The sequence below is a fragment of the Saccopteryx bilineata genome, chromosome 2, assembly GCF_036850765.1.
Source record: "Saccopteryx bilineata isolate mSacBil1 chromosome 2, mSacBil1_pri_phased_curated, whole genome shotgun sequence".
Lineage (NCBI taxonomy): Eukaryota > Metazoa > Chordata > Mammalia > Chiroptera > Emballonuridae > Saccopteryx > Saccopteryx bilineata.
The window spans coordinates 34,605,619-34,619,762 of NC_089491.1; the positions used below are offsets into that span (position 1 = coordinate 34,605,619).

Sequence of the window (14,144 nt, forward strand, 5' to 3'; positions counted from 1 at the left end):
CAGTCGTGAAGGAAAGACATCGTCATTATTCAGCCTAGACAAGTACTTGGTCACAGTTGCCCATTCATGAAGTACAGTGAGCTCCTTGGAGGCTGAGATGACCAGTGAAGGCTTCAGAGAGAACAGATAGGAGCAGGGAAAGAAGGCAAGAGCAGAGGATGCTGGGAGATGTGTGGAACTCTTCTCAGCAGAAGTAGGGAGTCACTGGTGGTATATTTGAGCCAGCTGGTTACAAGACTAGGTGAAAGGTTTAGGAAAGTTAGTTTGACAAGTCTGTTCAAAACTCAGTCAATGCATAGGTAGTAAGAACCCTCTATATTTCAGACACTGTTCTGGTCATTCAGAGTACTTCAGTGAACAGAACAGACAAACATCCCTGCCCTCATGGAGCTTATACTCCAGCAGTGGGGTTGGAGCAGGGGAGTCAGCGTGTATTGTGTATAAGCAGTGTTGTGGAAGGTGATAAGTACAATGGAATAGTGGAGAGGAGAGGGGAGGGGAAGGGGCATCAGGAGTGGCTCAGATGGGGTGCATCACACAGCCTACCTGTTGTCTAGCAGACTGATCAAGCCACGACTGAGGGTAGAGGTGGGGTCTGAGCTCTAGCAGTGACAGGTGGGAAGAGAGGGGCAGAATAGCAGGACTGTCAACCTCACGTTCCTCTGTTTTCCTTCAGAAACACGATGTGCAACATCCGAGGCAACAGGCAGGCCCAAGGACCAGGCCATGGACCTCCAGAGGAAGGTTCTGCACTGGGCAGGGAGCCTCAGAGGGAGGAGCAGCCCTCACCCTCCGACCCCAGTGCCCCAGGTGAGCCTGTGCCAGGTCTGAGCTGCCGTCAGAGACCGAGGGAGTGCCCTGCTCCTGCCCAGAGCCAGCCTCTGTGCCTTGGTGTGTCAGCGATGGAACTCCCCCGGCCACTCTCCCGGGTGTATGAGTCTAGGAGCCATGACTTATTACTGTTGTTGTTTTTGTAGTAAAGTATACATAACATACAATGTAACCAGTTTCAGTGTACATTTGAGTGGTTTTAGTACATTCACAGTCTTCTGCAAACAGCACTTCCATCATCACTAGAACTCTCTTCATCTTCCCAAACTGAAACTCTTAGCCATGATTCTTGAAGTTATAAGGGAAAATCTCACTCACCTTCTTAATTTTTTAAAAAATATATAAGGAAAGGCTTATTAAAATTGGTAAGATCTGCCTGAAAAAGCGGAGCAGGTGACCTTCAGGTACCCACCCAGCTGTGACAGAGTGCTTTATTATGTCTGTCACACAATGCGAGGGACCTCACCATTGGAGGAGGGTAGCTTCTTTGAAAGTAACATTGGTGCCCTTTTTCACTCAGAACCTTTTTAGGTTTCAACCATGTGAACTAAGCGCTTTCTCTGCATAAACTGTTTAATCTCTACAACAGCCTGAGCGTTAGATACTGTTGTTGTTGTTGTTTAATAAATGAGGGAACTGAGGGCAGGAAAATGGAGTGACTGGCTCACGACCTCACTGTGAGTGACAGACCCAGGGTTCAGGCCCAGCGCTCTGGCCCCATCCTGTGGCCTGAGCCTCTTTTCCTAAACCAATGATTTTTAACACTACATCTTCATTGCCATGCAACCTTCATGGCATAAACAAATTCTAATACACGGAGCAGGTAACAGCTGAGTTGAGTCATGGCTGGGAGTCTGGGCACCCTGTGGCCCCCCACCTTAGTCCCTCTCAGTCAGCCGTGAGGCACTCCCACGAAATCCTAGGGGACTGATTGAGAAGCGCTGCCTTAGGCCTTGTTTTCTCCAACTGCAAAATGAGCACAGTGATCCCTGTGCGGCCTGCCATCAGGGCTGGTGGTGGTAGAGACAGCGGAGATCAGCGGGGCTACGGGTCTGAGCCTGGAGTCAGTCTGCCTGGAGTCCTGGGCCGGAAAGAGAGGCACCGCGTCCTCGGAGCTCTGCGGGCTGCTCTGCTCTTAGTTCGATCGGATTTCTTTTAAATCTGGAACAAGACCATTCTGTTCTAGTACCCAACAAGTTTGAGGAGTTACTAGCTCCTGTCATCTGTTCAAGACTGGCTGGCTCTCACCCTGGTCCCCAGGAGAAAGATGCTAAGTCATTTGGCTTGTCCTCCAAGCCCTTCCTGCCCCCTTCCCTGGGATCCCATTCCACATCTCCTTATTTTTAACACCTTAGTCTGGGGATAGCTTATTAAAATACATATCTGGGGAAAGAAAGTGAGTGATTAGGGTTAGAAAATTTAGGTATGATCCTTCAGAGTAGATGTGGGTGGGCAGCAGATGTGGCTCTGAGCATCCCAGCAGCCACTGCAAAAAGGGAGATGCAGTGGTAGGATTAGTTCCAGTGTCCATCACACCAAACATGTATTTCCTTGGAAGAGGCAAAGCGTTTTCTGTACTGGGGCCTCATAACAGGCGTGATGTGTATGTGCCGTGTAACTAAGATTCTAAAGGTCCCTTGACCATATAATCAGTCATTAAATGTTCCTGGTTGCAGACCAGGGCCATTAAATGTCCCTAAAGCAAAGGCTGAGGACAAGGCAGGACAGGGTGGCCTGAATGAGTGACTCTCTGATCTTGAATTTGACTTAAGAATAAAAGCACTGGTCAGCAAAGGTTTTTTGTAAAGAGCCAGACAGTAAATATAGGAGGCCTAGTGAGCCATATGGTCCCCATTGCAAGTACTTGGTTCTGCCTTGTGGAGTAAACCCAGCACAGATGATGCACAAACAAACAGGTGTGGCTATGTCTCAATAAAACTTTATTTACAAAAGTAGCCTGTGGGCCATCAGTTGCTGACCTGGCTCTAGAGGAAACAAAAGGACTGTGCAGCCTTGAAGCAATTAATTGTGGAAAATATGTCCCCTAACTTAGCTTGTAGTAGGAATCAAATAAGAGTTTGAGCTACTCTCTCGGGCAAGAATGCAGAGTATGGCCCTAGTGGGCTAGCTCAGTTGTTTAGAGCATCGTCCCAAAGCACTGATGTTGCTGGTTCGATCCCCAGTCAGATCATATACAGGAACAGATGTTCCTGTTTCTCCCCTGCCCTCTCCCTCTCTCCAGAATCAATGAAATAAACACTTAGAAAAAAAAGAATGCAGAGTACAGATACTCTGTGTTCCTGTCAAGAGACAGGTCTGTGCACTTTGATAGTTGCTCAGAGAGTAGAGGTGGGGTCCTGACAGAGCCTGTGACTGAGGGGGCAACCACCTGGCAGACCCCAGCAGGGGAGTATGAGGTACCCCTGCAGGTTGGGACCCAAGAGTAGGGGACAGGCAGATTAGAGGAAGGGCTGACTGACCTGGCCAGCACGGTGTAATAGTGCTCATTTAGACCAGCCCTTAGAAGCAGCATCAGCATCAGCTAGGGATGTTTTAGAAATGCAAATTCTCAAGCCCACCCCGGGCCTATTGAATGAAGTGCTCTGGGAGTAGGTCCCACAGTCTGCATTTTACCAAGCCCTCCAGGTGCTCTGCAGCGAGCTCAGGTTTGAGAATTGCCAAGACCCCTGGTCATAACCTCTGTGTTTCTCCTGTTGATCAGGGAAAGATCCAGCAGATTCTCTGAAGCCTGCACCCAAGTCCTCGCTGACTGCCAATTTCATTCAGAAAGCCAAGCGCCAGAACAGCACCTTCCCGCTCTTTGCTGAAGGACTCACACGGAACCGGACTGCCCAGGAGAAAGCCTTGGCCTTGGAGCAACAGGTCCTGGTACTGACCAAGGAGCTCAAGTCGCAGAAGGTGAGTTCTGGCCCCAGAGAGACCCCGGGCTCCAGGATACCCCTCTGGGTATATGCCAGCCCCTAACAGCCAAACTGGGTGGTTGAAAATGCTCCACTGTTGATTACTTGGGAACATGCTGCCACTCAAACTAGGTGACAGAAAGCTACCAAGGGCAGGGTCTCTGGAGACGACTTTAATAATCGCCTCTCAGGCCGCTCCTGAAGGACTATGCGTGGTCTGGCCCCACACCTGAAGAGGGACAGTATTTGGACAAAGGTGATTTGGATGGAGGGTCCTGGAAGGGCCACCAAAGGAACCAGGGGATCTTGTGGGCTGCTAAGTGGGCGTACCTCTCTGAAGGGCATCACGGGACAGAGAAAGCAGGCACTTCTTCCAGCCCTGGGGCTGAGTCAGACCCAACAGGGGGCAGTAAGAGGGGGAAAGATTTAGGCTTAATAGAGAAGTTAATTAGAGCCGTTAATAAAGAGCTACATGGTCATTGTAGAAAACAGCTCACACACTTGCACAGGCATGAAAGTCATTAAAAACCCTACCACCCAGAGGGTAAATCGTGTTCACATCCAGGGGCGACCTCATGAAGCAGTGAGGGTGACATGGCAGGGAGGCGAGGGGGCTGCAGCATGGGGCAGGGGCTCTCTTTAGCTGTAGTAGCAGCTGCCTGATCCCTGGACCACAACAACTTAAGTCCGAGACCCGAGCCCGGACAGGAAGAGAAATCTGGGATGCAGACACTGCTTCTCCTTTCGCCGTATCTTCCCCTTCCTTCTAGGAAATGGGGCAGCCTCCCTTGACTTGGCCTTTCCTTCTAAGGCATTATGGATTGTCACATGACATAGGCCCCGCAGACTGAGATGTCATTTCGGTTTGCCCCTGGCAGCCCTGCAGTCCTGAAGGATGCGCCATTCTTCACGGAATGCAGCCAGGGTCTCGGACATCAGGGAGGGCCGCCCAGGCTGTTGGCGGCTCCCGGCAGTTAGAGCGAAAATGTCAGGAGGAAGTTGTTAAAGCATTAAAGAATCTGGACTTTTTACTAGTTCACTTTCCAGCAAACCTCAATCCTGTCAGGTAGTGGGAGGAGACCGAACCTGTGGTTTCGCTTTTGACCCACAATATGAGTGGGTTCTCTGACTCATCTCACAAATGCATTTCAGTCTAGTGGGTAATTCAGAGCATAGGCCTTCACTAAGATGGTGCGGACCCCAGTTCTAGCCCTGAGCAGGTTCCTTAACCTCTCAGCCTGTTTCCTGCTCTGTAAATGGAGTTAGAAACATGTGTCCTGGAGAGGTCTGTGTCCAGATTCATGTCCTCGGCCTGGTACCCGGCAGCTGCCCAGCAGATTAGGCTTTGGTTATTTTAGCAGTCACTGGCATTCCCCGCCCTTTTTGTTGATTCCTTCCTGCCTTAGAAGGAATGACACCCCCACCCCGAGGGGCTCTGAGAAGAACCCTTCTGAGGAGTCCACACATGAGCCCGTGAGGCCTCCAGGAATGTGGGGCATAGCAGTGACGGACGGCGGTCAGATCTTCATTCCACGTCAGGAAGGGGGAGGCCCGGCCCTACGAACTCTGGGGTTTCACCTGCGCCCCGGCTACCAAAACCAAAGGGTGAAGGAGAAAAGGAGGCCAACGCTTCGCCCAGAGAGGGCAGAGGAGGCTGCGCACCCTTGGGATGCCACGCCCTGGGCACTCCAGTGCTGGTTGAGAGCAGCTCTCCACGTCCAGTTCCTCAGCTGGGGAAACAGCACTGGCCTTCCTGGGCCCACATCTGCGGGATGCCCCTCCCGGGTCTCTGCAGTGGGAAGGCTCCATCTTTCTACCTGAGGCTCCCAGAGGACGTGGGGGCTGGGCGTCTTGTTCTGACTCAGATAGCCAGGTGGCCATTGCCAACAGCTTTAGTGTTCCTTTAAGAGTTTGTATCTCAAACTCCATTGGATGCTGTGGAGGGCCTGGTCTTTTTCTCCAGGTTCAGGACTCTCGTCACAGGTGCTTCCTCCATGGTCTCGTGACGCAGCCCAGTATCAGACACAACTGCTCTTCGGAAAAAAATGCACAAACTCTGCACTCCCTGGTGTCATATTAAACCACGGAGCGACTCTGATACCCATTAAATTATTATCTACCGCAGGCCCCTGCAGCCTGGCCGCACAAGAGATTTGTACTCCAGGAGATAGTACCAGGTGGCTGATTGGCGAGGGGACTCGGGCTCTCAGAGTTGACAGAGTTGCACTGAGCCTGAAGACCGTCTGCTCCGGCAGATGGAAGGCTGTGGTTTGTGGTGATGTTCACCATCTGTTGGCTGCTGGGGATGAGGAATTCCTCCCGGGCCCTGCCTGGGCCTCTGGAGCCAACACAGCTCACTCAGAATTACTTGGTGAAGGCGTGTAATTTGCTCAGGAAGCTCAGTGGGGGCAGAGTGCAGCCTGTCATTTCCCTAGAACCCCAGCCAGAGAGTTCAGAGTACATGGCTGCTGCAGAGCACGAAGACTTCAGCGTGCACTCCACGTGAAGTGGCTCCTTTTATATCGTTTTTACAGGACAAAAGCGGCTTAAAAACCAGATCACAAGCTTCTGTTTTTGCTTTTAATATTTCTATCTGGTGTGTGCATGCATTTTTGTGACTGGCTTATTTCACTTAGCGAAATGCCCTCGAGAGTCATCTGTGTGTGGTATGTGGCAGGATTTCCTTTATTTTTAAGGCTGAGTAATATTCCAGTGTGTGCGTTGGACACATTTTACCTACTTACTGTCAATAGATGCTCGGTTGTTTACATCTCTTGGGCATTGTAAATAATGCTGCTGTGAACATGGCTTATATCCATTTTTAAAGAAATTGAAAGAAGCATTTCAGTGCAAAATCCATTAACTACACATCATGGAGAAGTAGGGGATCCTGGGTTGGGAGTGGGGAGCACTCGATTGTTGCATGTTTTTCTACTAGTGGGGATAGGTCCCTTTAGTCATCTCCCTTCTCCTTTCTTCGACTTGTCTCCTGGGCCTCCCAGCCTCCAGGTTTTCTGAATCTGCTATCCATTCCCACGCCATCTTACGCTTCTTACTCTGGCTCCACCCACCACCACCCCTTCCTTTCTTCCTGTCTCACCTTGTTGCAGGGATCCTGAGGTGAGAGGAGAGCCTTCTGGGCTGGTGTCTTGGTGGTCTTGGATTTTGAGAGCCAGATGTGAGAAGGGGAAAACAGCTTGATATAATAAATTGGACTTCAGAGTGGACTCACAATTTTGTGAGGAAAATACCCACCTGGTTCTGAGCCTCAGGCAAGTCTGAACAGTGGTGTCTGGTGGTAATGTCCCCAAGCAGTTACCAAGGTGAGCCCCAAATCTCAGCTGAACCAGATAATGCTCTGGGCTTCTCAGTTATCTAGGAGCTGCAGGAATGTTAATCTCTTTCAGCAGGGCTCTGGGAAGCTATTTTTTTTCATTCCGAACATTCCAGTTTTGTTTGCAACCACCCTCTTCCACTTCCCACGACACCCAAGAACTACCACAGCTCCTCACCTGCTCTTTCATTTTTCTGGGGCTTTGCTTGAGCTGTTGGTTGAGTTGTCTGGAAGACCCTTCCTGCCGTCACCTTCTGCCTGCTGACCCTTACCTCCCACCTACTGACCCTCACCTCCCGCCAGGGCTTGGCCATCTCTGGCCCTCTCTGTTCTTAGGGGTCAGTTGAAACTGACCTGCCCTTCTGTAGAAGGTGCTGATCTTCCCCCCACCTCCACCCCAAGCAGAAGTCATTGCTGTCTGCTCTGGGCCCCCACAAACACCTGCTTCTCTCGGTCGCAGGAAATGGCTCTTTTACAGTGGTTCACCTTCACTCACACCAGCCTGGTTTTTGAAGGTGACACGTATGACCAGTCAACCTCTGGGTTTCAGCAGCTGGCCGTAGGGGTTGGCACTGAGTGGGTGCTAGGTATAAGTTGGAAGAGAGAAGCAGAGAAGGAACAGCCACTAATACTGAGGTTTCAGAAAATGCACATTAATTTGGTCTCGTCATTAATTTCTTATGTAAAGTCATGGTTTGTTTTTTGTTTTGGGGGGGATTTTTTTGTTTGTTTTTTACAGAGACAGAGAGAGTCAGAGAGAGGGATAGACAGGGACAGACAGACAAGAACAGAGAGATGAGAAGCATCAATCATTAGTTTTTCATTGCGCATTGCAACACCTTAATTGTTCATTGATTGCCTTCTCATAAGTGCCTTAACTGCAGGCCTTCAGCAGACCGAGTAACCCCCCGCTCAAGCCAGCGACCCTGGGCTCAAGCTGGTGAGCTTTTTGCTCAAACCAGATGAGCCCTCGCTCAAGTTGGTGACCTCGGGGTCTTGAACCTGGTCCTCCGCATCCCAGTCCGACGCTCTATCCACTGCGCCACTGCCCAGTCAGGCTAAAGTCATGGTTTGGAGCAGTTCTCCTCCAAAATAGAATTGTTCTTAGCAAATAGCCCTATCCAACTGATCTATTTATTTAAATGCTCTGGCATGGATACAGTTACTGTGGATCCTGGAAACCATGTGTTTTCCCGGATGAGGCTGGCGTGGAGCTCAGTGATAGCCTAAAGACCGTCCAGTTCCAGTGGAGCTGGCGGCTAGGCTGCCTGGCTTCTGATAATCTGATCCTGGTCCTGAATGAATCCACACCCCTGCTTTGGGGTAAGATAGGTTCTGGAGAGGTTGGAGGCTCAAGGGCATCAAGCAGACCTTGAGTTTCCATGTGAATCACATGCTCTGCCAAGGACTAAATTGAGGTCTGTTGCTGTCTAGCTCTTCATTACACCAGGCTTAGTGGCCTGAGGGAGCTGGGCACAAATGGATTGAATGAAGCTCTCTGTGTGTGGCCTAGCCTGAGGATTGTCACAGTGTTTCCTCTATTGCAGGGGTCCCCAAACTACAGCCCTCCTGAGGCCATTAATCCGTCCCCCACCGCACTTCCGGAAGGGGCATCTCTTTCATTGGTGGTCAGCAAAGCGCGGCGTCGCTCATGTACAGTACTACTTCCGGTGACGCGGGATGCATGCGTCATGGCTCCAGAAGCGCATCATATCACTTGTTACCGCTAGCAGTGACAAATATGGAACCAGACATTGACCATCTCATTAGCCAAAAGCAGGCCCATAGTTCCCATTGAAATACTGGTCAGTTTGTTGATTTAAATTTACTTGTTCTTTATTTTAAATATTGTATTTGTTCCCGTTTTGGTTTTTTTTACTTTAAGATATGTGCAGTGTGCATAAGGATTTGTTCATAGTTTTTTTTTATAGTCCAGCCCTCGAACGGTCTGAGGGACAGTGAACTGGCCCCCTGTGTAAAAAGTTTGGGGACCCCTGCTCTATTGCTATCTCAGCTAGATTGGTAGTCCCTGATTGGGTGCAATATTTGGAAGGATTCTGAAGCCTCACAGGCCTAGCGGGAAGGAGTGCTGACATTGATTAGCAGTGCCTGCCACAGCAGTGAGAGGAGGCAGAGCCATGCCCTGGCCCCACGCACCCCAGCTCTCATTACTGACCAAGCACAGGCTTTGAATCGGGGTGATTTGGGGATAAATGCCATACTGCTGGGCCTCAGTTTGTTCATCTCTGAAATAGACAGGTATTACCCAGGATAAGGGCTCAGCTGCTGTAACAAAGAAGCCTCAAAGTACTGTGGCCTAAAACATTGGGAAGTTTATTTCTCTCTTGCATTCTCATGGAAGAATCCAGAGGTAAGCGAGCAGTTCTGAGCTGGGTGGGGGCAACTCTGCCATCCTCACCATGCACCTTCTGTTGGGAGTGCCGTGTGGCTGCTGTGGTTCTTGCCTTTTCTCAGCTGGAAGGAAGGGGACCTGGACCAGGGCAGTATGTAGGTAGTGGATTCAAAGATAAGACCCATGAGCTCCCAATATTTCTTGTATCGCTGTAGGTAGAATTGTCACTTGGCCACACCCAGCTGTAAGCTTGGCTGGGAAACATGGTCATGAGCTGGGGAACGGTGTGTTGAGCTCAGACTCTTGAACTGAGAAAGAGAAAATGGGTGCTGAGACGAGAGGACCGAGAGGACGGTGCTGGCCACCTCTCAGCGCTGTTAGGACTGCTGAGAGCATGTGCCTCACCTCTGGCACCTCACAGCCCTCCCCTGAGTTCATAAGACCCTTCTGTGTCCCCGTCCAGGATCTGGTGAGGATCCTGCACAAGGCGCTAGAGGCTGCCCAGCAGGAGAAGAGGGCGGCCAGTGCGTACCTGGCGGCGGCCGATGACAGGGACCGGCTGGAGCTGGTGCGGCACAAAGTGCGGCAGATCGTGGAGCTGAGCAGGCGGGTGGAGGCCCTGGAGCAGGAGCGAGCGAGCCTGGCACAGACAGCGAGCCTGCAGGAGCAGCAGGTGCAGGAGCTGCAGCAACACGTGCAGCTGCTCATGGACAAGAACCAGGCCAAACAGGAGGTCATCTGCAAGCTGTCTGAGAAGGTCACCCAGGACTTCATGCATACTCCGGGCCAGCCCCTCGTGCCCCCAGATGCTGCTGACAGGGACTTCCTGAGCCAACAGGAGAAGATGGAGCACCTGAAGGTAGGGGCCCCTCCCTCCAGGCCCAGGGCCCTAGGGGAGGGCACTGCTGGCCATCCTAAGGGTCTTCTAGATACAGCAGGCATAACCCTTAATACCGGAATGTTCGCATTTGAAACAGATGTTGGTAGAAATGTTGCTACATACTTCCTCACTTTCTTAACCTGAAGGCCCAATGTAATTTGACCTTTTCGTGGTGTTCTGGGCTGAAAAAGGAAGCTATCTCTAGCTTATCAAATTAGGAAGAGCCCAAGGTGGGTCAGAACTGCTGAGAGCCAGACCAGCTGTACACCTGGGCCTGGCCTGTTCGGGTCCGTAGGTGTCACACTGATGCCCTCGGGAGCCCCCATGGTTCCAGGGCGTCCTCCCCAGCAGGCCTGCACACAGCACAGGTAACCTGTAACTGGCGGCGACCTGCCCATAATGATGACACTCATCACTGCTCCTGTCCTAAGTGCTTATTACCCTGCATTGTGTCATTTAATCCTTGCCCCAGCCCCGTGAGGCAGCCACTTCCGTGCTCCTCACTTCACAGATGGCTGTGCTGAGGCTGAGAAAGGTGAAGTTATTGCCAGGGTCATGTGCTGAGGAAGTCGGGGAACTGGAATTGGTTGGAGCACAATCTGTTCACTCTACTGCCTTCCAGCTTCTTTGCCTCTTCCAGCTACTGCCACCATCCCGCCTCCTCCTCGCCCAGGCTGTGGCCTCCACCGGGGAAAGGCTGCCCCATCCCACAGGGACCATGGTGGCACGGGAGGAGGAACTTTATTTTAGGTGTGATGCCTGCCATGGGCTGTGTCGTCCTCTCTAGAGGGTGATGACAAGAGCCAGCAGAACACCTGGAGGCCTGAGGCTGGGGATAGGCTCTCATAGTCCCTCGTCCCCAAAGGCAGCGTATAACCAGGGCCAGCCCCACCCCAAACCCTGCCCCTTGTAGCCACACATGTATACATATGTGTAACCATGGGAACTCCTGTGCTCCTTGACCAAAGAGGTGCTATGGGGGAGGTGGAGGCGAGGTCCAGAAGCTTCTAAGAGACCAGTGGGCAGTGTGGACAGGGTACAGTGTTGGGAAGATAAAGGAATATAACAGAAACCCAGATTCCTTTCCTTTCTCAGCATGACAAACCATAGAGCTAGTCTCTGAGTCTTCCTTCAAGTCAAATTTTTTTTTAGTTCAAAATGAAAACAAAATTCTTTAAATGCAGACACCGCTAGGTTGTTAGAAAGCTCTTTGTCCTTCACCCAGCAGTGAAAATGGCTTCCAGAAGATTGCTTTCCTGCCCAGCTGTGCCATCTTGCTGGAGTCCACTGTTGAAGATGCGGTAAAGCAGCCTGGGTTCAGAGGTCAGGAAAATAGACGCACTGGATACCTCCAGACGGCCCCAGAGAGCTGGCTGGAAATGAGCATGCCCCTGAACTTGCATGGGCAGGAATTTAATTTATCAACAAGCCCAGAGGAGGCTCTGGTATGATTCACATCAACTGAACTTATATATGGAGCTGATCCTCAGACACCCAGCATTTTGTGCTAGAAAGAGTTGCATATACCAGCGTTCCTTAGTTGTTGGCCTTTAGATGTCTGATCTAGACAAAAATAGAAGACCCATCAACCATCTATTGTCTGAGCTTTGGAACATAGTGTGTCCACATTTCCTGCTTGCCCTGTGATTGAGAACAGCCAGCTCTAAGGAAATGCCTCCTGTTGTTGAAGCTGTCAGTTTGAGAATAAGATCACTGACCTTGAATATCAGAGCTAGAGAGACTCAGAGATCTAGTCTGTCCCCCCCTTCATCTGGCAGGACTGCCGAGCCCTGGAGAGGTGAAGGGACTGGTAAGGGTCACACGGCACAAACAGCAGGGTCCCAACTAGATCTCAGGTCTCCCCTTCCCCACCAGCACATGGGCTAGTCCACACAGCATTCCCCCTGCAAATTTCCCAGGTTCTAAATCCCCGTGAAATCAGGCGAGCAGACTCCTTCCTTTCACCTGTCGCCTTTCTCCAGTCGTGTTTCCCTGCTTTGCTTCACTGGTGACTGTCATGTGGCTTTTCTCTCCTCTGAGATCTCTCTTTTTCCTCCCTACAGTTGTGAGCCAAGGAGAACACTAAAGGTAGGGCGCTGAGCTGAGGGGAAAGTGCTGCCCAGACCCCACCCCAGCCCACCCCCACAGCTGTCCCGGGGTGCTCAGCCCTGCCCACACTCAACCCTATGCAGCATGTTCAAAGCCTGGGCCTGGTGGGAGGAAAGAGGGACGGGCCCAGGTGGTGGCACAGAGCATGCTCAGCAGCAGACTCGGATGTCCTTTCACCTGGAAGTAGTTTCTTCCTACAGCAGACTGCACACACCTGGGTTTGCCTGCCTCTCTCTGTACTGGCCACATGACTGAGGAGAACTACCTTCTCTGCACTTGTTTCCTCATCTGTCAAGGGGGAATGATAGTACTTTCATACTCAGCCCACAGCGCTGTGGTCAAGATGAAATCACATACAGTAATGAATGTGGGGGTAATGGGCCTGGCACATAGTAGGGACTCAGGCAGCTGGAAGCTCTTCTTCCTGGCCTGGAGGCTTGTTTATTTTCCCAGGCATTTGGGAAGAACGCACAGTAGCAGCAATCAGAGGTCTTCTTTGATCAGGTAGAGGGGAGCACAGTGGGTGAGAGAGAGTAGCCTTCAGCGATGTGACAATTCTGAAACGGAGATGATGTCCAGTGTTCTTGCCACAGGCCAGCCACCACTCTAAGCCTTTTGCACATATTAACTAATTGATTCCTCCCAACAACCCCTGAGGTGGTGCCATTCATTACCCTGCTTTCCAGGTGAGGACACCAAGGCATAGAAAGGGTGAGTCACTTGACCTGAAGCTCAGTGGTGAAGGCAGGATTTATACCGAGGCAGCCCAGCCCTGGAGTCCACGTCCTGACCTCCAGGCAGCACTGGACTCGGGCAGCACATGCGTCACTGACATGTTATTACAGCTTAGGAGAGCTCAGCAACCCTGTGTGCATTTAGCCAGAAGACTGCTAGGGACAGCCTTGAGGGGTAGGACTAGACTTGACGTCAGTGGATTCCCGTGAGGAGGGAGCTTAGAGCGTGTCTAGGCAGTAAATGCAGTGGTTAGGACTTGTCTTTAGAATCGGACAGATCTGGGCTCAATCACAGCCTGCCTCATACCAGCTCTGTGACCTCAGGCAGCTTACTACTCCTTTCAGAGACCTCATCTATGTTACTGTCTGAGCTGCTGGGAGAATTATGATATATGAGATAATGTGCTCAGGATGGGGGTGGGGGCCATGGCACAGGAAGCCTGCGTAGTCCCTGTGTTCATGAGTTCTCTACATCTCCAGATACTAAAGTGTAAGACTCATTGGAGTGGGAGTGGTCCTGGGAAAGCCTAATGCTCACAGGAGGTTGGTCCCTGTGCTGCAAACATGAAGTTTTGCACCAGTCTCACTGCCCCCGGCCACACAAGGTTAAGGAAGTGCGGTCATAAAGGGGAAGCAGGCAATTGCTTGTCTAGGAGAGCAGCTGACACCCTGGCAGCATTTCCAGGAGAAAGAGCCTGGATTTTGGTCTAGGGCGGGGACACCGTTGGAGGGTAAGAGCAGGTTTGGGCTGGGGAGTAGAAGCTGCCTGGGACCTGCTAGGGGAGAGCAGAGAGCAAGTGTAGCCTAGGTACAGCCTTGCAGCCCAGGCACAGTGAGGGGGGTGAGAGAAGGTGGCTGGGGTGGGGACATCATGGCGAGCCCCAGCAGATGTGGGGAGAAGCCACATGATGAAGTCAACCCAGAGCATTCATTTCCGGCTAAGGAACTCTGGGAACATGTGGCCCTCCCACTGTGTCAACTA

At 51.4% G+C, this 14,144-nt stretch overlaps 1 protein-coding gene across 3 annotated transcripts in view; it reads left to right on the top strand.

Moving 5' to 3' along the window:
• Positions 1 to 14,144, top strand: part of TBC1D2 (TBC1 domain family member 2) — a 50,670-nt gene that overhangs the window by 16,562 nt on the left and 19,964 nt on the right. For all 3 annotated transcript variants that reach the window (XM_066256667.1, XM_066256665.1, XM_066256666.1), the window contains 3 exons: positions 677 to 810; positions 3,554 to 3,750; positions 9,903 to 10,298. In XM_066256667.1, the coding sequence (XP_066112764.1) occupies positions 677 to 810; positions 3,554 to 3,750; positions 9,903 to 10,298 (727 nt within the window). The remainder of the gene's footprint in view (positions 1 to 676; positions 811 to 3,553; positions 3,751 to 9,902; positions 10,299 to 14,144) is intronic.